Source organism: Podarcis cretensis (assembly GCF_951804945.1).
Source record: "Podarcis cretensis genome assembly, chromosome: 2".
Classification (NCBI taxonomy): Eukaryota; Metazoa; Chordata; class Lepidosauria; order Squamata; family Lacertidae; genus Podarcis; species Podarcis cretensis.
Window position 1 is genome coordinate 76,335,386 of NC_137171.1, and position 22,311 is coordinate 76,357,696.

The 22,311-nt window shown below is 39.2% G+C and overlaps 2 protein-coding genes across 3 annotated transcripts in view; both read left to right on the plus strand.

Annotated features, from left to right (window-relative positions):
- Positions 1-18,249, plus strand: part of NISCH (nischarin) — a 38,147-nt gene extending 19,898 nt beyond the window's left edge. The window contains exons 9-21 of the mRNA XM_079967227.1: positions 41-109; positions 419-604; positions 1,419-1,547; positions 2,051-2,164; positions 3,938-4,046; positions 6,611-6,729; positions 8,107-8,162; positions 8,647-9,960; positions 10,918-11,092; positions 11,990-12,143; positions 13,367-13,495; positions 14,036-14,197; positions 16,602-18,249. Of these exons, the coding sequence (XP_079823353.1) occupies positions 41-109; positions 419-604; positions 1,419-1,547; positions 2,051-2,164; positions 3,938-4,046; positions 6,611-6,729; positions 8,107-8,162; positions 8,647-9,960; positions 10,918-11,092; positions 11,990-12,143; positions 13,367-13,495; positions 14,036-14,197; positions 16,602-17,230 (3,345 nt within the window). The 3' untranslated portion in view covers positions 17,231-18,249. The remainder of the gene's footprint in view (positions 1-40; positions 110-418; positions 605-1,418; positions 1,548-2,050; positions 2,165-3,937; positions 4,047-6,610; positions 6,730-8,106; positions 8,163-8,646; positions 9,961-10,917; positions 11,093-11,989; positions 12,144-13,366; positions 13,496-14,035; positions 14,198-16,601) is intronic.
- Positions 18,250-21,642: 3,393 nt separating this feature from the next.
- STAB1 (stabilin 1) overlaps positions 21,643-22,311 on the plus strand; it is a 100,121-nt gene continuing 99,452 nt past the window's right edge. Inside the window, exon 1 of one of the 2 annotated variants that reach the window (XM_079967206.1) lies at positions 21,643-22,181. In XM_079967206.1, coding sequence (XP_079823332.1) covers positions 22,101-22,181 — 81 coding nt within the window. In that variant the 5' untranslated portion in view covers positions 21,643-22,100. The remainder of the gene's footprint in view (positions 22,182-22,311) is intronic. The other variant, XM_079967205.1, reaches the window with a different exon arrangement.

Consider the following 22,311-nt stretch of genomic DNA (forward strand, 5'->3'; position numbering starts at 1 on the left):
TCAGTATTCGCACTGAAAGGTTACTCTTCCTTTATTTTAGAAACTTATGCCGAAGATAGAATTTCTTGATTTAAGCCACAACGATGTACCACTAGTGGAAAACTTACAGGTTAGCTTTGACATCTTTGGTAATATTATAGTGTGTATTTTTGTTTAGTTCCTTAAATGTTTGCTTATGATTTGATATTGAACCTGCTTGATTACCTTTCTCTTGGTAAGTCTGTCTTCAGTGCAGTTTTGGAAGTGAGCATTGCAATTGTATGCATGTCTGCTCAGAAATAAGGCCCATTAAGTTAATTGTATAGAATTAACGCTTTAAATGCTGTGTATGAATAGCAACTTTATAAAGCCTCAGGGTGTCAATTTATGGCACAAATGCTATTAAATTAACATGTAATCTGCTTGTTTTCTGTTGTAGCATCTGTACAACCTCATTCATCTGGATCTATCCTACAATAAACTTGCAACACTAGAAGGTATTCATACCAAAATTGGGAATATCAAAACACTGAACTTAGCAGGGAATCATCTGGAAAGACTTAATGGCCTCAACAAACTCTATTCATTAGTCAACCTGGATCTTAGCAACAACAAAGTGGACCAGGTATTATGCAGCACAATCATATACATGTTTACTCAGAAGTCTTACTGAGTGAAAAAAGTAGTGTTAAACAATATGTGTAACTATTTTGGGGGTCTAGAAATCAGCATGGTCTCATACTGCAAATCGTGCAATCTGATTCCTGTTCATCTCCATGGAATCCTGAGCATCTTTATTTCCCCTTTCTAAATAAGAGAGCAAATTTCTAACCTTATTGTGTAGCTTCCGACTACTAAAAAGCTCAGCTTATATCTCTCTGCAATGGCAATTTCTCCACTCCTTTGTGGACCACATGATGTCAAACAGACAAGCCATTGTTTGTGTCCTGTATCTTTCAAACATTTGTATTATGTAATAAAATAAAATAAGGAAAATTTATGGGAGGGATGTTACTATCCCCAATAATCAACTATTTTCTGGGATTTTGAATGAAACCACCCAAATTAGCTTTTGTGTGCACAGTATGTTTAATTTTAATTTTACTTCAGTTGTATTGTTTCACTTTATTTATTTCTTTATTATTGTATGTTATTGAAATGTATGCCCTTCCTTCCTTCCTTTTGTAAAAAGCTCATTTTGTTTGGATGGAATCTTCAGTCCTGTTTCCACCCATTCCTCCAGTCTCCCTAGCCCCTCATAGTCAAAAATCTGCACGCTTTTGGTGCAGAACCAGCAAATATCTTCTGATTTATTATTGTCACAGAATAGTATTTTTAATAAACTGTTTTAGAGTTACAATCTGCAGCCTATCACTATAAAGAGAACAATCAGAAAATAATATATGGAAGAATTTATTTTTTATTCCTGTGCTTTTCAGATTGATGAAATAAAGAATATAGGCGGTCTTCCATGCTTGGAAAAAGTTGTCTTATCCAACAATCCTTTGAGTATTATTCCCGATTACAGGACCAAAGTGCTAGCTCAGTTTGGGGACAGAGCCTCAGAGGTAAATGTTCTCATACATTTGATGGGATTTTCTTTTGTATAATACAGTGTGAAAGCAGCACATTTTTTTGAGAAGCAGTGTGACATATGATAAAATTTCTTGATAAAACGAGTAGGACCCACAACATGAAAATTTAGTGATAGAGCCCAAGCTTTTCATGAAAAAGGTCCTAAATTCAATCCCCAGTATCTCCAATTAACTATACTATCAAGTAGCAGTGGTAGGAGAGACCTGTGTGAGAGACTTTAAAAGGGTGCTACCACTCAGGATTGACAGTACTGGGCTAGCTATTCCAGTGTTTAAAATATGCTTTGCCAATTTTAACTACTGGTAGTTCATATGATAAGCAGGAATCTTAAGTTGAGATGTCTGTCTATATGTACTTGAGTTCTAAAGGCTTTGTTTTAACTTTTGCATTGATTTAATATTGTCTGGGTAAGCTAATGGGATTCAAATTGCTTTATTGTAGAAGATTTATTATGATTGGTCCCTTGGTTTTTCAGGTCTGTTTGGATTATACTGTGACCACTGAAAAAGAACTTGACACTGTGGAAGTGTTGAAGGCTATTCAAAAAGCAAAAGATGCAAAATGCAGAATGAACAACTCTGATAAAAAGGTGAGAGATGGATGGATAATGAAACCTGTTCAATAGGATGCTTTTAAACTTTTTTTAGGAAGGAGGCAAGATGATGTATCAAATTATGTGGAAGTGGTGGCCTGTTTGAAGACATTTCTTTGTGCACTATACTGAAATTTCCATTTAGACAATATCTTCTCCCTCACTTCGCTGACTTTCCTTGATAGTGTTTGGACATAATGCAAAATAATGGTTTAGAGTTATGAGAATGACTCCCTGAGGGCTTGCATATTTCCTGCCCCACTGGCACAGCTATGAGGAGATGGGAAACTTTCATAGAATGTGATCAGCATGCAATATTGCAACTTCTAGCACAACTAGATTATAGTGGGGCTGCCCAGAATCTGATCCAGAATATGCCACTGGTGAAGAATGCCATAGCAGGTTTGCTGCATGCTATTCCTAGAAGGATGAATCATAGAACACAAGTTCTCTGGGAGCTTCACTTGCGCCTATTGGCTACCATGCTGCTTACATTGGTGTATAAAGCTTTGACTGGCTTGGGAGCGACACACATGAAGGAGTGCCCCTGTGATCTATACAGATGAAGGTGGTTAGGAAATGAAATACAAATAAAGAATAATAAAAATATTGAACAATGGGTATTAAACATATTTCAGTGGGATGTAAATCTCTAGGGATCTACATGTAAAGTACACAGGTTCTTTATTTATCTGCTTAGTGGTAAATATTATTTTAAACCCTAAGTATTGATCCTCCATGTGCAGCAGGCTGTGGTCTTGGTTATATTATAAAACCCACATCAAACTACTCTCTACTGGGAAAAAATTGTGATATTGCAAGGTCGTCGTTGTCATTCTCTTCTCCCCTGCCTCCTGATTTTCCACGTCCCTCCACGCAACCACAACTGGTCTGCTTGTTTTGCCTGGGCTGTTGCTTATTAATATACAGTAACCATAAAACAACAATATAGAATATACAAAATGAATCTGCAGGTACAACTATAAAATCATCCAGAACGTCACAGCTTCAGCAAGTTAGAATTCCTATGGATTGTACTATTAGCACACATGGATACGTTTTTTTTGTTCCTCGAGGTTGTCAAAATGTTTTGTGTTTTTTGGGAGTTGTGAAACTGCACATGCTTAGAGTATTGGTTGCTTCTTCTTTTTTTTGCATATTTGTATCTTGCTTTTCATCCCGGGAACTCATGGTTGTGTACATTCCCCTCCCAACCCTTTCTATCTTTGCAATAGCCCTGTGAGGTAGGATAGGCTAAGTTTATATATGTACACACATAAGCAGCAGTTATTTTCAGTAGGCTGCATTCATGTTGTGTGTATGCAGGGGGCCCAATCCACATCCAGTGTTCCATACACAGGGAATCTTGTTGGCATTCCTGAATTTCACTAGGTCTGCTTTGAGTATGAGTAACGTTGGATTATTGCCCATAGGAAGAAACAGTTACTGATGGGTTTATTCTCACTCTTGGGTTTTACTTTGGAGTTTCTTGGGAAAACATTCCTAACGTTTTCTTTCTGGTACTCAAGTTAATTGGTCCATTGAAAGGTGGATAATTTGCTTGTGTTCATACACTTGACTTTTTAAATTTATCTTAAGTGCTGTTAATGCAGTATTGCCAACATCCAGTATTATGGCGAAGAAGCTGTGTTTTAAAATTATCTAATTTATCAGAGCCCTACTGCTTGCTAACAAATCTGTCTTTGTTTTCATTCAAGATAGGGATGCTTTGTAGCCTTTGTTCCCAGCCCTTCATTTTTTCTTTCTCAGATCCCTGAAGATCCCAAGCTTTCTGCTGCCAGTTCAAAATCAAACTGTTCTTCTCTTTCTGTACATCCTCCCTCTCCTTCTCTGCCTCGTCCTGTCAGCTCCAGTCAAGGTAATCATGTATGTATCATGCTGCATGGCCAGGCCTTTTGGTTCTGCCTTTCTAGGCTGCATTGATATACATGAATTTCTTTACAGGGAAATGGGGTTTGGCAACATCAGTGGAAGCACAAAGGCAAATGATCAAATACCCATGGATGGGAGGCAGTATTGCTTCTGAATACCAGTCACTGGAAGCCACAGGGAGAAGAGTGCACTTGTGCTCAAGTCATGCTTGCTGATTTCTCACAGACATCTGGGTGGTCACTGTGAGAACAGAATGCTGGACTAGATAGGCCATCGGCCTGATCCACCAGGCTCTTTTGTGTGTTCTCATCAGCCCGTAACTCTCTACTGGTGGTGAAAGGGACGCAGGTGCCGCTGTGGTCTAAACCACTGAGCATCTTGGGCTTGCTGATCGGAAGGGTCGGCAGTTCAAACCCCTGTGATGGGCTGTGCTCCCATTGCTCTGTCCCAGCTCCTGCCAACCTAGAAGTTTGAAAGCATGCCAGTGCAAGTAAATAAATAGGTACCGCTGCAGCAGGAAGGTAAACGGTGTTTCCGTGCGCTCTTGTTTCCGTCACAGTGTCCCGTTGTGCCAGAAGTGGTTTAGTCATGCTAGCCACATGACCCAGAAAGCTGTTTGTGGACAAACGCTGGCTCCCTCGGCCTGAAAAGCGAGATGAGCACCACAACCCCATAGTCACCTTTGACTGGACTTAAATGTCCAGGCGTCCTTTACATTTACCTTACCTTTACCTTACTCGTGCTGAGAATACTACATAAGCAGTAAATGAGGCATATACTTCAATTTATTTATATAGGCTATTGCAAGCAAATAAAATATAAAGTAGAAAACATTTTACCACATTTCTTCAAACACTAAGAAGATTGTGGTAGGAATTTGGAAATATCCAAATGTTGTATGTGCAAGTCGTTGCAATATCTTTCCTTGTTTTCTATCCTCTATCAGTACAAGACATTTCCTCCAAAATTATGTGCATTTGGATTTTTTTTTTAATGTTGCTAGTTTTCACAGGTTCTTTTTCAAATATCAATGTAGCCAAAATTCAAAGTCATGGACATATATATATGGAATAGGTCATATCTCAGTGACCTGCCTCTGCTCTGCACACAGGAGGTCCCTGGCATCTCTAGCTGGAGCTGGGAGAGATCTCTTCATGAAAACCGGAGGCCCTGTTTGTAACAGTCTTTCGGGTTGAAACTTCCAAGGATGGACATGTGTTCTGCCATTTTATTTTCTGAAACAACTGCTGATGTTTTTGTGACACCATCTGTTTCCATAAAGTATTAATCATATCAAGTGGTACAGGAAAACTGCCTTTTTGCAGGAAATCCAAGATTTAAATATTTTTTATAGGAAACAGAAAAGCACAAATATTTCTTCAGCTTCCTTAACTACTGTCAGAATTCAGTAGATAGTTTTTTTCTTTCATAATGAACAGGTAAACTGTAGGGGTCTTCTGTTGAAGAAATTATCAATGTGTGATGTTACACATTCAAAATTTTAAGGGGTTTGAAAACCTAATTTTTTTGGTTGCAAATTAATAGGAAATACAAAAGAAATTCTGAAACTAAATTACATGACACTTCTAGACTGCCATCCTAAGTACATTTACTAGAGAAGCAGTCTTCAGCAGGACTTGCTTCTGAATAAACGTGCTTATGATTATTCTGTTAAGACAGGAGTAAGCTACCGCATTCCACTGTAATAATTTGTTCTCACTTCTGAGCAAACACAGAATTGGGCTGTTAGCCTTACTTCATACCATAACCAAGGATCATTTCACATGAATGTATGGCCACGATTACTATAAAAACATTGACAGCTAAAAATATTTCCATTTGTCTTCTGATTTTAACAATTATTGTTCTCTTGAGTGCTTGAGGTTATATATAGAAGAGAACTGCAAAGAAATATATATAATACCCAGTCCAGTTAGCCTTGTTCAGTACATGAATTCCTTCCCTGAGCGCACTCTCCACTCACAGTCCTCCTGGGAGTCCAGCTGGCCAGTCATGGGACAGTTGGGGGGTGATGGAAAGTTCCAAACATGGGCTCACATATGCAATAGGGAAAAGGATGAATGCAGTGGACAAATGGATGCCTCCCTAATTTTGATCTGAATGACCTAAAATTATTTAAATGACTTCAAATCTGAAACAATCTGAACTGCAGTCCAAGCCTTTCACACATTTCAGCAGCCCAGTTATTTCAGTGGAAGACTGCGGCTCCATTGAGATAATTTGCTTCTGTCAAGCATAAATGCAGCCGCCTGGGTGGGAAGTAATAAGATTCCATGCTTCTGATGAACCTGCGTATTCAGTAATTATTGTTAAATTATCAGTATGTCAAATAGGCATGTTAGTTGATGGATGTGCGTTTCTCTTAAGTAATCTCAAGCACAGGATGACATTGTATAAATGTGTGCTTGAAATACAATGCATTTTCTTTCTCAGAGCATGTGAAAGTTAATACGATTTAGTATATTTTAAATCACATTTACTTGTTTTTACATCAGTGGTGTTCAAGAACTGTTTTTTTATCTGTTCTAGAAATAACTTTTAGAAAAACAGTCCTAGCCAGCAGTTTCTCATCAAGTAGTTTGACTCCTACAAGCCATACAGTTACTCAAAGATGCTCTGAAACACCCGGCCTGGGAAGCAGAAATCAGGTAGTTTTTGTCATAAACCAGCTAAGTCTGTAGCCCACTCAAAGCTGAATGCCATGTCTGAGAAAACTGGAATAAAATTTCAGCAAGATGGCTGACTGGAAACGTATTTCAAATAGCTGTCCATATGTTAGATAATCTTTCTGCTTTAGTGAATTTGTAATTGTGTGTGTGTGTGTGTGTGTGAGAGAGAGAGAGAGAGAGAGAGAGAGACAGACAGACAGACAGACAGACAGATGCAAAAAATGACATGAGGAAACAATACCATGGCTTTTTTAAAAAAGCAAACAATTTTTCTTTTCCTGAGGTTTGCTTATAAACTCCTGATACAAGGAAATCGGATGTATTCACTGAATTATAAGCAATTCAGCAGGCATGTCTTCTACCTATAGCAAGGGTGGGGAACTATATCTGCTTGGTGGGCCAGAAACTATCTTCTCTCAACTTCCCTCATAGGCAAAGTTAAGTAGGTAGCCGATGCACCCAGTTGTCAGTATCCTGGCATCACAATGACTGCAGGTCCCTATGTGGATGATCAGCTAATTATCAGGAATTGCAAAGAGCTACCTGTTGACTTGCTATGTTGCACTGAAGAACAACAAAGCCTATACATGCCATTCTGCTTTAAAGGGGGAAAGCACCATTCAGAGCAATCACTAACTACTCCAGATAGCCAAGTGATGCTTATTAAAGTCATTTTAAAGTTAAACAGGTTATCTAGGGTTGCCATATTTCAAGAAGTGAAAATCCGGACACAAACAAATTAACATTTTTTTAAAAATAATAATAATGCCAAAGAACTTGACGCATTGTCCATTTTCGGCGACAACACAAAAAAACCATTGAAATCCCAGTAATGTCTGGGATAATCAGAACGTATGGCAACCATATTATAGCCCACAGTTCAGCTAGTTATTGAGCCATATTAACCTTTTGAACTATGTTAAGGTTGTTATGTGACTAGGCCCACATTTTACTAGATTATCGTGTCTCCTTTTGTATGTTTGTTTCTTCACTTTAATATTTTTTCCTGCTCTTAAAGCAATCAATGATTCAGGCTTACAATCTTAAAAACACAAAAAGAAAAGTGATTGGAAGGGAGGTGCAAAGAGACCCCACTTCTTAGTTACAAAGTTCTTGTAAGTGTTCTTTCCAGCAAGCACTGGCAAAGCAAGCTCCCTGCAGCTGCATGCAATGCATGGGGACCGTCTGATCTCCCTCCTGTCCATTACTCTCTACTTGGGAGTCAGTAGGAGCAGCCTCCCAGCGGCCCTTAGTCCCCTGGCCGATGGCAAATGCAAGAATGTACTGTCCTTCAGTTGTGCAGTACCAGAGGCATCAGAGTGTGACTTATTTATTCTGATTCCTTTCTCTTTCAAGGTACCTGCTTCTCAGTTGGACTCTTCCAGCAAATATGAAAATGCCCATCACATGTGGTGAGAGTGATGTTTCATTTTGATTTCCACTTCTACCTGTTGAACATTTACGTGCATTCAAAACTTGTAGCTGCTAGAGATCACTATAAAGAGAGGAGAAATAAAGTTGTGAAGACTTAAGGGGGTTCATCTGCCTGGGAGCTCCCTGTACTTCCTGTTTAAAGCAGAAGTGTGAAACAGGAAGTACAGGAAGCAGCTCCACAAAATGCAGATGGGGCAAGTTGAGGTCAGGATGGACACTGTACACACTCAAAATGGTTTGTAAGGACCAGCTGAATGAATGCATACCTGTGCTTATGTTCACCAACCGTCTACTTTTATCTCAAATGCCATTCCCTCATTACATATAATAATAATTAACAACAATAATACATATACTTGTATTTTAAATATTTTAGTAATGAAGAGACACCAGAGTGAGACTTGGAAATAGGATGATTATTTTTGAACTTGGATTAATATAGTTTTCTATTTTTTAATAAAGCTTGGGCCATTCAAAAGAAGAACCTGATGCCTTGCCCGACTCTCTTAATACTGTCATCCTGCCTTTCACCTGTATGTCGTACACTGCCACAAATCAGGATTTTGTGCAACATCTCTCTGCTTTGATAGCAGATGCTGTGGAAAGTGCACCCTCTTTCTCAGTGGAAACTCAAAATACAGGGAACCTTTTGAGTGATTCCAGAGTTGCAGATACTGAAGATGGCTATTTTGAAATGGGGCTTCATGAAGGGGACAATGTATTTGAGTTCATCCCTACATCAGATATTGTGCAAATAGCTTCTGACAGCACAAAAACAGAGCTGGATGACATAGTCAAAGTTCTCTGGAGCTTTTGTATTCAGGTTCATAAAGGACTCAAGCAGTTTGCTTCCTGTTTGGTTTTGACCAATAGTGTGGTAGCTGTATTTGAAATCCCTCAAGATCCCAAAGGAAACTGCCAGAATATTCTTTCTGCCTTGAAATTAGCACTGTGCTTTCCATATTCTGACCTTACAGAATTTGGCTTTTTAATACCAGAAATATGTTTGACACTCAAGGTAAATAATGGTGATACCTGCTTGTTTGTTGTTTCGGACTCTCAGAATCTGCAAGATTTCTATTCCTGTTTACATATGTCTCGCTCTCAGAGCTGTATGCCTGCTTTAACAAGTTCTGTACTGTACTGTGGCAAAGCAAGTTTGCAAGAATTTGTCTACCAGCTTATGGGATTTTATCACATTTCATCTGAAAACACAGAGATAAAGGGATGTTTCCCTGCCTACCTTTTCTGCCGTAATAAAGCTGATGCTCAGAAAGTCTTGTGTCAGCTAGAATCTGCCAGTGATGGCAAAACTTCCTCTAAACACATCGGTTGTTCTGCACTTTATTCAACATTTCATAAATCTGCTGAAGAGGGCCACTGCATGTTCCATCCCTGTTGGATATTTCTAACACCCCAACACCTACACATCGTTCAAGTTGACTTTAATGTACTGCCAGGTAAATACATAGACTCTGAGAACGCAAGGAGCATATTCAAGCTGAGCAGGATTCCACTAGCTTCTGTTCTCTTGCACCCTGTCAGCCATTCTATTCAGCAAGAAGGTTCGTTTTCAGATGGCCATGTGCTTGAATTGCTCGTTGGCTACAGATTTGTCACAGCTGTATTTGTCCTACCTCATGAAAAATTCCGTTTTCTAAGAATCTACGGTCTTCTGAGGACACTTTTACAAGACATCAAAACTATAATTATTTTCAAAGCAGAATCTGAAAGAAACCCTCTCTGGGACTCCAAGAGACATGGCCAAACTGCAAGGTGAGGATAACTGTTTATACTAGCCATCTCCAAAAATTTAGCCATATATTGCAGTATGGGAAGATGGGAACAAACTTGTAGGCCCCAGCCTTCTGGCATATTTTTGTTTTTCAGCTGCATGCCAGGGTCTGGACTTCTGCTGCTCTTCTACTCGTGCAGGTTCTCTGTATGATTTAGACTCCTGGAAGATGAAGCTTCTAAATCACACAGGGAGCCTACTCTGGTGTGGCAGGCTCCCCAGTTCAAAACTTAGCCCTCAAATGCATAGCGGGCTGCAGAGCTAATTGACAGAAATGTGATGGAGAGGACTGGGCCAACAAGTTGGTCACCTTCCTCCCTGTTGTGTCATTGTAATCACGTGCTGAAAAAGAGCTAGTGAGAACTTCTTGTCCGTGAAGAAGGCTTGCAGTGAAGTGAGCAACGAGTATTCTATAAATTGCCAGTTTGATGACCTCTGTCTCTTGCGGTTTACAAAATGCTGCACAATATTACAGAGGAGGTGTACATCTTGGGAAGAGTTCCAATAAGTAAAACAGTTAAGATGTGTAAGGATGTTAAAACTGCACAATTAATGTATGGTCATTCGTATAAAAGTGCAGGAGGCAAAGGGATGGGTTTAAGGGTAAGCTTGTGATTTGTTTAGTCTTTAAGCAACTGCATCACACTGTTGGCTCCTGTTCAGCTATGATCAGCTAAGACACCTAGGATGCTTTAACATAAACTTTTCAGCTTGGATTAAGGGTCATGATCCTGAGATCTTGATAGGAAGTATTTTAAGCAGAGGCGGGACAATCATCTTTCAGTGAGTCTGTAGTTGCATCCTGCACTAAGCAGGAAATTGGACTAGTTGACCACCAAGGTTCCTTTCAAATCTGAGTCTGTAAGTTTGAATGAAATTGTGTTTCATTCATTTGGGTTTGCCTCTGACAGTGTATATTCATCTCTCTTTGTTCCCAGCTTATGCAAGCCACATTTGCCATTCTCATCTCTGTATCCATCTGAATTTCTGGTGCAGAAAATTACTGAAGAGAACCAAATACCTGTGCACCTTCCAGTCTCTTCATCTCTTCAGTATGTGGCTGGGCTAAAGGGAAAATCCATTATGGAATTTTTCCACAGCAGCATTGCTGAGGTATTGTACAATACACAGGGAAGGGACATTCCTGATGGTAGAGGTTCCAGAAGTCTAGCCATAATATTCTGCTGCAAAAAAGCTAAATTGTCCTCTAGCACCTTGAAAACTAACTGGTTTATGGTGGCATGAATTTTCATGCGCAATATATGTTCAGGATATATTTTGTCTTACATAATAGTTTTTTCTGTGGAGGGAGAAAATAGAAATAGTGCTGATGACTTCTGATTTTACTATCATTAATATTATATGGTCATATGGCAATAGATTGGATTTTTTTTTGCTCTAAAATCAAATAGACCAGGCAACAGCAAGGACAATAAATTTATCATATTTACAAGTTGCATTTTAGTTCTTTAAAACTAAATTGTGGTTGTGAATATTCTGTTGTTGTTGATGATGATGATGATGATGATTTGACCATCTGGGTTCACTCATTACAGCAGCATCAAAATTGTTATTCCGCTTCCACCAATAGTGAGAGCTAAACTTTGTTACAGTATATGTATTAACTAATGGGCACCTCAGTTACTTTAAAAGTCTGAAAATGGGAACACTCTTGGGTCCAGTGGTGGTAACTCTGGATGTTAAAGAGTATTTCATAATACTGATGGATGCAAACCAAAGCCACAAACAATAGGAAAATGTGGATCCACAGGAATTCTTGCTCCACATGTTTAATCAGTCCTCAGTTTGTTATATCACTAGGGAAGATTTCCAGTGGCAAACAGGCATCCCAACTCTACGATTGTATGAATTTCTTCCCGAACTGAAGCTATACTCTCCAGCAATTGAATATGAAGTGGGTTAGAAAGGACTCGCATTTTATAACTATTGACGAAGAAACTGCATTCAGACACTTAAAATAGTTGATTAATTGTGTTGTCAATATTTTAGGTGGAAAACGAAGAGCTGAGGCATCTCATGTGGTCATCTGTTCTGTTTTATAAAGCTCCTGATATGGAAGCGACAGCTTGTGTTCTGCTCTCAACTAAAGCTATTTACTTCTTGTTAGACGATTCCGTGAGTCATTCTAACGAACGCCACTTTGGTAAGGCAGAATATATAATCCCTGGCTTCTAATAATGTTCTCAAGGACAAGTGATTTTAGATTGGAGCAACTTCCATATTCTTGACGTTCATTGTATGATGAACCATTTTGACTAATGAATTAGAATGGGTGGTATCCTTTGGAAGGATCCCCGCTCCCCCAGAAAAAGCTCTGTGTGTGCCATGATTTTCCACGAGTGCAGAAAAATGGCATTGGGGTTAGAAGATACAAAAAGGAGATTCATTACCTTTTTTCAATGTTGAATAATTATTTAAGGCCACTCTTGGAACAGAACTGCATGCCATGAGGCAAGGAGGTTTGGGAACACTGTGTTTTTCTTGTAACGCTAATGCAGGGGGGATAAAGAGGCATTTGCAAAAGAGAACTGGCAGGTGGAAATACATTTCTTAAGTTTGCTGAGCTGTGAATTCTCCCCATAACCCTTCCCACAAGACTGTATTCAGCTATCTCCACCACCAGCAGCAGCAGCAGCTAGCTGCAAGGGCAAAATAGAATTGGGGAGTGGTCTGCAGGGGAGAGCAGGGAGTGCATCAATGGTTGCTGCTTGTTTATTTTCCTTTACAAATGCTATTACAGTGGTACCTCGGTTAAGTACTTAATTCGTTCTGGAGGTCCGTTCTTAACCTGAAACTGTTCTTAACCTGAAGCACCACTTTAGCTAATGGGGCCTCCTGCTGCCGCTGCGCCGCTGCTGCGCGATTTCTGTTCTCATCCTGAAGCAAAGTTCTTAACCCGAGGTACTATTTCTGGGTTAGCAGAGTCTGTAACCTGAAGCGTATGTAACCTGAAGTGTCTGTAACCCGAGGTACCACTGTACTCCAATAATAATAATAATAATAATAATAATAATAATAATAAATTTTATTTATATCCCGCCCTCCCCAGCCGAAGCCAGGCTCAGGGCAGCTAACAACAATAAAATAGTACAAAAGTACAGCACAAACAACACTCTAAAATCATTCATTACAAAATTAATTCAATTACCTCAGCAAACCTCAGCAAACATGGGTAGGGAACCCATTTTTGCTAGGGCAATACAAAGTTCCACCTTTAGTAGGGGGTTATTTCTATTTTTTGTAAAAAAAAAAAAAAAGTTGCACTGACTAGTGAACCTTCCCTTCTGAGATCTTAAAATGATCTTCACATTTCTTCTCATAAAATTACCAAATTTCTTAAATACTATCCAATAATCAATTTAACAGATTTTTGGAGCAATGGACAATTGGACTATGAATTCAGTTCTTTCCATCTCTCTTACTGCTTGGTCCTAAAATTAAATGATCTCCACTCAGTGAACATTGGACTTTTTGATCAGTATTTTCGACTTGCTGGTAAGTAAATTTATTTTCCATTTCCCTTTCTCTTTCCTCCTTCTGTTCCCCTCCCACCGGGGGGGGGGGGGTTCCTGAAAAGTATCAGTGCACTGATAGTGCCTGTAAGTCCAGTTTATCATAACCATTTAGTATTGCATACTGTAGTTCCAGTTTATCATAACCATTTGGTCTTATATACTCAGTTAATGAGATTTATCTATAGCATGCCTGGCATTAGTTTAGCATTGGCACAGCTAAAGTTCTGCACATTTTCAAACACTGGCACATTTTACTGAAAATGTCTAGTTTTAGTAGAGACATCTTGCCGGTAAAAGTGTGATTTTCAAAGAATTGTTGCTGTATTGCCTGTACAGTGGGCAGTGCCCATCAGAGGTTTGGTATTGAATGTTTAGGAAGGAAACAGACAAACCCTGCTAATAGAAACCTAAGATTTGGCCCAGTGGACATATAGCCTCTGTTAAACAGAAAGAAACCTACACAAAATGTTGCAAAATTGTAATAGGACTTGAAGCACATTTGATTCTGTCTTGTTTTCAGGGCGTTCAGCTGAACATATATTAACTTGTCTAACCAGAGACAGTTATAGCACTCATGCTTTTATTCAGCACCTTATGGCAGTGCTCTCACTACTGGCAAGGACACCATCCCCAGAGCCAGTGGACAAAGACTTCTACTCTGAATTTGGAAAGAAAAATACAGGTAATTTTTTTTGGAAACGTTTTACTTAATAGGACCTATAAATATATTTCGCCATACTGTTCTAGAGTATGCATTATACATTCGATGTGTTAAGATCCTTCCTTTTAAGGAAAATGCAGTGTGTTTAGCACATTATTTGGCCAATAATGGAACTTGTAATTTGAGACCAAGGAGGAGACAACTCTTTATCAGTAAATTTCATAGATCTTTGTAAAAAAACATATGTAAAAGGAGGCAACACCTGCAGCTTTTGTTAGAATTGTAGGCTCAGGCTTCAATCCATGCACAGTTACTAGGGAGTAAGTCCCTTTGAACTCAGTGGTGCTGGCTTCCAAGTATACACATATGGGCTGTAGACCTGAATATGAAGTGTGGCAAATGTGGAACAATTCCCACAGACAGACCCATTCTAAGCTTTCAGTCTTCTGTGAAGCCATTACATTTGGTAGCTAGTGTATTCTGACATGTCTAGGCAGGTTCACTTCAGGCCCGCTTTTCCTTAGCTAGGGAGGTCTGGCATCTTGTACTTTCCCAAGTTCTTGCATGCAGTTGTACCCTTCCTTTTCCTGAGAGTAGCCTGAGTGCAGTGGACTTGGAGAAGAAAGAGCTGCTGGATGCTCCTCAGTAAGTCTGGGGTGACTTCAGATGGACACAAATTGTTTAGCCAGGGGATTGAACTCTTGGCATGCCTACATAGCAGTAGCTTTGACAAAGCTTTCCTTCTTTTGCAATACAGTTTTAATTTGTCCCTAATTTGACTTGGAAATCCAGACAATTGCAGCATGAAAATCTGAATTTTGAAAATCCAGTGTGAATAGTATTCAAACTATTTAGATCTTCACTGTAAAATCCAGTTCAGAACTCAACCTCCTGCCACATATTAAGCCATTTGTCCTGTTGGTTACATCATCCCTGTCTTATAGTAAATCAGAATTCAGCTGGGAATCCTTTGGGCAGTGCAGTCAGTGACCCTGAAATCAGTATGGAAGTTCAGCCTAAACAGGTGTATTCATTAAGCACTGATTGTTGATCTTTTCCTTTACCTGAATGAAAATAGAGTTAAAAAGAACAGATACAGGTGTATTATGTTAAACTACAAAAGGGTATTCCACCCATCAGTACATCATGTACATAAAATTACCTCTAATGTGAGTCACTGAGAGAATGGGGGGGGGGGGGTAGCAAAATTTAAGCTCATGGTGAAGAACATTTCTGACAATCCTGTTCTAAGGATTTAGGGAAATTGTGATTTGGTAGAGTCTGGAGGGTTAGAAAAGGGAAGATGCAAAAGCAGATGGAAATGAATAGCCTTAATTGTCTTGAGTTTTCTTTTTCTTTTTGCTGATCTAAACACTGTACCCATTTAGATTTTCCTCCTTCTCCGTCCCTGCCATGCAAAAAGCCCAACTTATTACATATACAAAATTAACAGGATGGATAGATTCCAGCCTTCTGACGCAGTACTTTTCTATGTGCAAGAAGCTTTCCCCCACCTGCTGGCTCAAGTAGTACAATCCTGTGACTCCTGCACCATGTGATTTCTTTGCATGTATAAAGAGGGTATGAATAGTGTTTCTGGCAATGCTAAACAAGTATAGAACTTAACTGAAAAGCACAAAAAAATACTGGGGAGAGGGGAGCATATGAGATTATGCTGACAACTGCATTTTTAGCACTCTCCCTCAACCCCTCGTGAGTAAATTCCAAGAATGAAAGAGGAAGTTGAAAAGTTAGGCCAACAAAAATGTTTACCATCAGCAGTTAACTTCTTTCAGAAAGTGTTATATACAATTTATTGATACTTAGCATGAGCCGGTGTGGTGCTTAGTTTGTCTGACTAGGCCTGGGAAAATTGTAAATCAGATCCCCACTCAGCCATGAAGCTCACACTGGGTGGCCTTGGACCAGTTGCTACCTTTCAGTCTGACCTCACAGACTTGCTGTGAGGATACAGTGAGCAAGGGAATAACCATGTATACTACCCTAAGCATCCTGGAGAAAGGGGCAGGGACTAAACTGCAATCTTAAAAGTGATGTAATTTAGTATGTTCAAAGTGCTTCCCATACATTATTTCAATGGTCCTTAAAATAGTACTGGCCTGCTTGATGTGATTACCATCATATTACATGTGGGGGACTGAGGCTGAGAGGGAATGACTTGCCTAAGACATCTAATGAATGCATGGCAGAGGTGAGATTTGAATCAGTGACTTCTGGTTCACTGCTGCCTATTTTAATATTTGCCAGAGTATCCACTTATCACTCCAAGTTTCACTTTGAAAGCCTGCTGTTAATATTACAGATAAAAACATGCTGTGTGAGTTTTAGCCTAACTTTTTAGTTGCTTCCTTGGTAGAATTATTTTAATAAGTGCAGACTATAAATTGTGTATTTCTGCTTACAGGGAAAATGGAGAATTATGAACTGATTCATTCTAGTAGAGTGAAGTTCATATATCCCAATGAAGAAGAAATTGGGGACCTTGCCTTTCTAGTAGCAGAGAAGATGAACTGTGTGATTAACTTCCAGTCTCTGAATATACTTCTCTATGTGCTAGCGTTTCAAGTGAATGCTACAGAAGGGACTGCTCAATCCAACAGCTCACTTCAACCTAAAACGCTGATCTTAACCAGCTCGGATATGTTTCTTTTCAATGAGGATTACATCAGTTATCCACTTCCTGAATTTGCTAAAGAACCGCCAAAGAAAGACAAATATCAACTTGCAGATGGAAGAAGGATCCGTGATTTAGACAGAGTGCTCATGGGATATCAGACGTATCCGCAGGCGCTCACGTTTGTTTTTGATGACATTCAGAATCAAGATCTCATGCAGAACCTGACCCTTGATCACTTTGACAATGTTCTCAGTTTTCCTAAAGGGCAGGTCACCCAGGAAGGCAGCAGCAGTCGAGAGGTCCTGTGGTGTGTCTTCATCCCAAGTCCAGAAAGCCGCGAGAAACTAATATCTCTCCTTGCTAGGCAGTGGGAGATCTTATGTGGTCGAGAGCTACCTTTGGAGCTCACTGGGTAGTTTTGTTTTTTTCAAATATTTTAGTTACTGCAGAGCTGAGAGATCAGGCCGAAGACTATGACTTAAAGCACAGCATTGATTGAATTAAGCAGGGATTGGCACTCTCTTCACAGCAACATGATATTACATTGAAGTTTGCTGTGTGTTGCTGTTATAGTTCCTTGTGCAGTGAAGAGGTTTTAATAGTACAACCAATCTGCTAAAACATTTAAACTGGAATTTTCTAAACTATATTTTTATGTAACAGTACACATTCAGATTCCTTATTAAGCATCCCAGGCAACTGTATGGAACAAAAGGAGTCAATACTTGGCATACTTTCATTAGGACTGTTATGTTTCCACTGTGGTTTTTGTACATATATATCAGTCTTGCTATTCTATACAAGATATGTAAATAATGGTAACTAAAAATGCTTGAGCTATGTCAAAGTGCAATGTTCTTTGTTCAAGATGTATTTTATTGCCTATGCTGCTAACAATTATTTAATAATCCTTATAATTTTACATTTCATTCTTTTATGATGTGTCAAATTTAATTTTGTTTGCTAATCATGAACATGATGGAAGAATTCACCTATAACTGAAAGTTACTGTTACATCCGATGGACACTTTAAAACAGTTGAGAAAAGTTATCAATTTCAGTTCACTAATGCAGACAAAGGTTGGCCAGGATTGACAATAATTGCCCTGTTGCCAACAAATCAAAGGATACTTGTAGTTCAGAGCACTGTGTTTGTCTGTTGCCAAGTTTCTCAATACAAATAAACCAAAATTTGTGTTTCTGACTTTCCATGATTTTGCTCACAGTGCAGGTCAGTTGTGCATTTGTCTTTCTAATAAGCCTTTAGCCCTGTATAGGAAGCCTCAAAGGAAAAGAAAAATTTCTGAAGAGACCATCATATCAAATAATCCAAGTCATGGGCAGTTCCTTCCAGGGGAAGCTTTCATAAAAGGGACTGAGCCTGTATGATTATTTTGTCTATCTTGCATACACAATAAAAACCCATTGCAAAATGCTTGGACTTTGCCAATTTGCATTCTTTCAAGATCAGAATGATTCCTTTGGTATCCACCTTTCTCTTGCATAATCTGGCAGATATACTAATTATGCCAAACGTTATTAGGCACATATTTCATAATGGGAAATAAAAGAAGGGAAATGTTCCCTCGAGTGAAATTATAATTCTGTATACAGTGGTAACTCGGGTTAAGAACTTAATTTGTTCTGGAGGTTCGTTCTTTACATGAAACTGTTCTTAACCTGAGGCATCACTTTAGCTAATGAGGCCTTGCGCTGCTGCCACACGATTTTTGTTCTCATCCTGAACCCGAGGTACCTTAACCCGAGGTACTATTTCTGGGTTAGCGGAGTCTGTAACCTGAAGTGTCTGTAACCTGAAGCATCTGTAACCCAAGGTACCACTGTAGTTGAAATGGGCAATATTAGGGACAACTAACTGCTTAAGTGTTCATTAAACTCTCTTTTATTTTGTGTGGAGAGGAATGTAGAACTTTTCCAAAAGTAAATCTTGAAATAATGCTTACAAAAAGAATAGTTGATACCCAGTTGTAGCGACCTTGCACAACGGCCATTCCACTGCCATCATTCTTAGGATAGTGCAACAGCTAAATACAAGTGTCTTGCAATTCTGAAAGGTTGTGCAACACATGGCACAACTGCTGTTATGATTATACTCTGATAATTAAGCTTGCACACTACCACTTGTGCAATGTCAGTTCTCTAAAAGTTCTTGTGCTAACATTATTTTGGATCTCCCATAATATATTTAAATAGAATTTGGGAGTGGGGGGAACTCTTCCACTCTAGATAGCAGGAAACTGGCCAATTGTTTCTAGCACACTTGAATTCTAGGGGATGCAAGTTATCATAGAATTGCTTCTTTTATATACCGTAATCACAAATCTCCAGATGAGGTTAGCAGCTCTTCGGCCCACAGAGAATAGTAGGATATCCACGACAGAATTCAACATCTTTAGTTCCACAAGTGCAGCCTTTGGGTGGCCCTGAATGAGTTTACTGGAACTCGGGAACAATGGAGTACAGGGTATTAGTGAATACTGTCCATGTTATGCCAAGCCACTTGCCAGTACTGTATAGTGTTAATACTTTCAGTGCTTTTCAACTACTTGAAAGGATCACGTCTCCCTACAACACTTGGTAATAGGTTAAAAGAATTGAGAGCTGGACTTCTCTCTCACAAATCATACCCTTTTAGAGGTTTGCTGTCCTAGATGAGTTCTGACTACTGGCTCAAGAGCTCAAAGTCACATGCAGTCGTTCACACAATAACCTTCCTCACAAGGTTCTGTTTTTTGCTAATGAAACTGAGCTATAATTTAGTTGGTTTATTCTTAATTATATCCTTTTCTTTCCCTGCCTCAGATAACTTATGCAATCAGACTATTATGAACTGAATAGAAATGTTTTCTCAAATTTAAAATATGGGATTTTAACAATCTTTCTCAGCTGACCTTAGGAATTTGTAGACCTCAGAAATCCCACACAGGATAATGTACGTTTTATGGTATACCTTAAGTCTTTAATTTTTGTCAAGACTACATAAACACAAGGTTTCAATTGCAGGAAACTGCCAAAGCTAATTGGAGATTGCAAATGCTTCACAAAATAATGGTTTTCTAGCCCAGCGCTTTCTCCAAGTGCTTGAAAAAGGAAAGTGCTGTTGTGTATGAAGGAGGGAGAGGACCAAGATCCAACAACTACATACACGGGGGGGGGGGGGGGTAAACAGTGCCTAAAGCCAGAGCTTTGCTTTCTGTTTCTACACCATCACTGCTGAAGAGACAAGCCACTAACATTGAACCAGCGGCTTGTCTTGGGCTGTAGAAATACTGTGGTGGTGGCAGTATCAAATAACATTCCAGCTATGTGTGCAAAGTTGACACTCTCCTCTGTTGCGTTTCCTGCATATCTTGATCCATTCCTGTCAACCCCCTGCTCTGCTGTGCAAAGAATGACAAGATACTGCCATTTGTCATAAATATTAAAGCACATCTTAGACCAAGGTGGCAACAATGAGACCTGGGTTCATAGAATTTATACAGCCCGTAGATAGTGCACTTTGTTGTTACTGTAAAATATATAATGCCACTCCTGTACTGTTTCCACCATTGCAAGATGAGAGAAGTGCCTGCACTATACACTTTTGTGGATATACAGTAGGCAGTTTAGGTCTGTTAATTATTTAAATTCAGGGATTACACTAGAAAATTCACTACAACAAATACGGCTTTATCGCTTGACGTACTGCCCTATGCAAGTTTGTGCATATGTGAAGGTGGGGTGGGAATGTGAGACCCAGATGTTATCTCCTTCCTTCCATCAGCCCCATCCAGCATGGTCAGGGATGATGAAAGTTGTGGAGGGACATAGGTTCCCCATCCATGCTGTTGAATTGTATTAAGTATTAAATAGGCTGCTGAAGTGAATATACGGACATATAAAATGAAGGCTGAAATCTAAAGCAGTGGCAAGGAACTTGTGACCTCTCAGATGTTGGTTTTCCAACTCTGGTCATCTCTGACCATTGACCATGCTGGTTGGGGTTAATGGGAGTTGGACTCCATTATCTGGAGGGCCACAGGTATACCACTAATGATCTAACACTAATGGTCCCAGAGCATGGTTGAAATGTACATGATGATGCTTGGAAACTAGTCTGGTCAGTGTCCAAATGGCAGATCTTCTGAGAAATCTAGGCATGTATCATACCTAGAGATCCATGCTGGACAAAAGGTGGGGAACCAGTTAAATACATTTAAAAAACCTATTTTCTTTTCTTTTGTAGACTCCCACAGTATTCCATAAACTGCTTCTAAAAGTCATTCACAGAGGAGCTACTGTTCATTTAACACATCTGTAGCCCTCTTGGGTGTTCAGAACTAGCTGTGAGGCTTTTTGGACCCTGGTCATTATGTTCATGAGGTGTACATTCTAACTATAATGTAAAAACATAATTCAGCCATTTTGCTTTGCTATTGTTCTCTCCAATGTTATAATTGTGATGGGATAGGAATATTCTATATAGAAATCAACTAAAAAGAGGTTCAGATATATTAGGTCAGTTGAATGTCGGGGGAGACTATGTGTGTTGTCTTTGGCAGAAAGGTCCATTTCAAAACTGGCCCAAGACAACATATATTTTATTACTCCACATATTTGGGGAAAACACTATAGGGATTAATCTAGCTGTCACTAACACATCTTAGAAATAGTTTCCCTCTAAAGTGCCTCAGCTATCTTACTAAGATTTTTGTGAAGATGATCCCAGACATTTTTAAAATACCCCCCCCCAATATTTCTCAAATATGGCATGTAGTTTCTTTATTTTTTGAACAGTGGAAGCCTATTAAATGGCAGTAAAAACACAAAACCCTGAAACAATTTGATCATACTATATTAATTTCCCATCTGATTCAACATCCAATTTAGTTCAGCCTTCAGCTTTACTTCACAAGAATATGATTAGCATACTCCTTTCCATACCGCTGAAAACGAAGGATTTCCTTCCTTCTGTTTTGAACTGATATGTGAGAGGAAATCCATAGACGTTTCTGTTTTGAGCAAACTTTTTCCCCCTCAGGATCATTTTTGTACCTCTGCTTTCTCCCCACTTTAAAATATCTGCTGACTGACAATTCATGCTCAGTCAAAGCAATGCTGCTTTTGTATACTTCGGAATAAGAGACTCGCAGCATGCAAATCTTTTTCTCTGTTTACGTTTAACTTCTGGTTTTCTTGGATCTGATTCTTAGTAGGCGGTGTTATCTTGAAGAAACAGCATCTTCCACATCTCCCTTTAAGCACTGGGGTCTTTTCAATCAAGGCATGGCCATGAAAACTTCTGGCTTCTTCTTTTTATTCTATGCAGCTTGCTTGATTTCTACAGCTGAAGAGAAAAGCCAGCAGGTAAGTTTGCTGCTGCAGCAGCCTTGGGTATTAGAAGGTGCTATTATATAGGCACTTAGTTGGAAGCAAGCACCGTTGAACTTCCTGGGATCAGCCTGCAGTGAAATAGACAACAGCATGTCTAGTATAT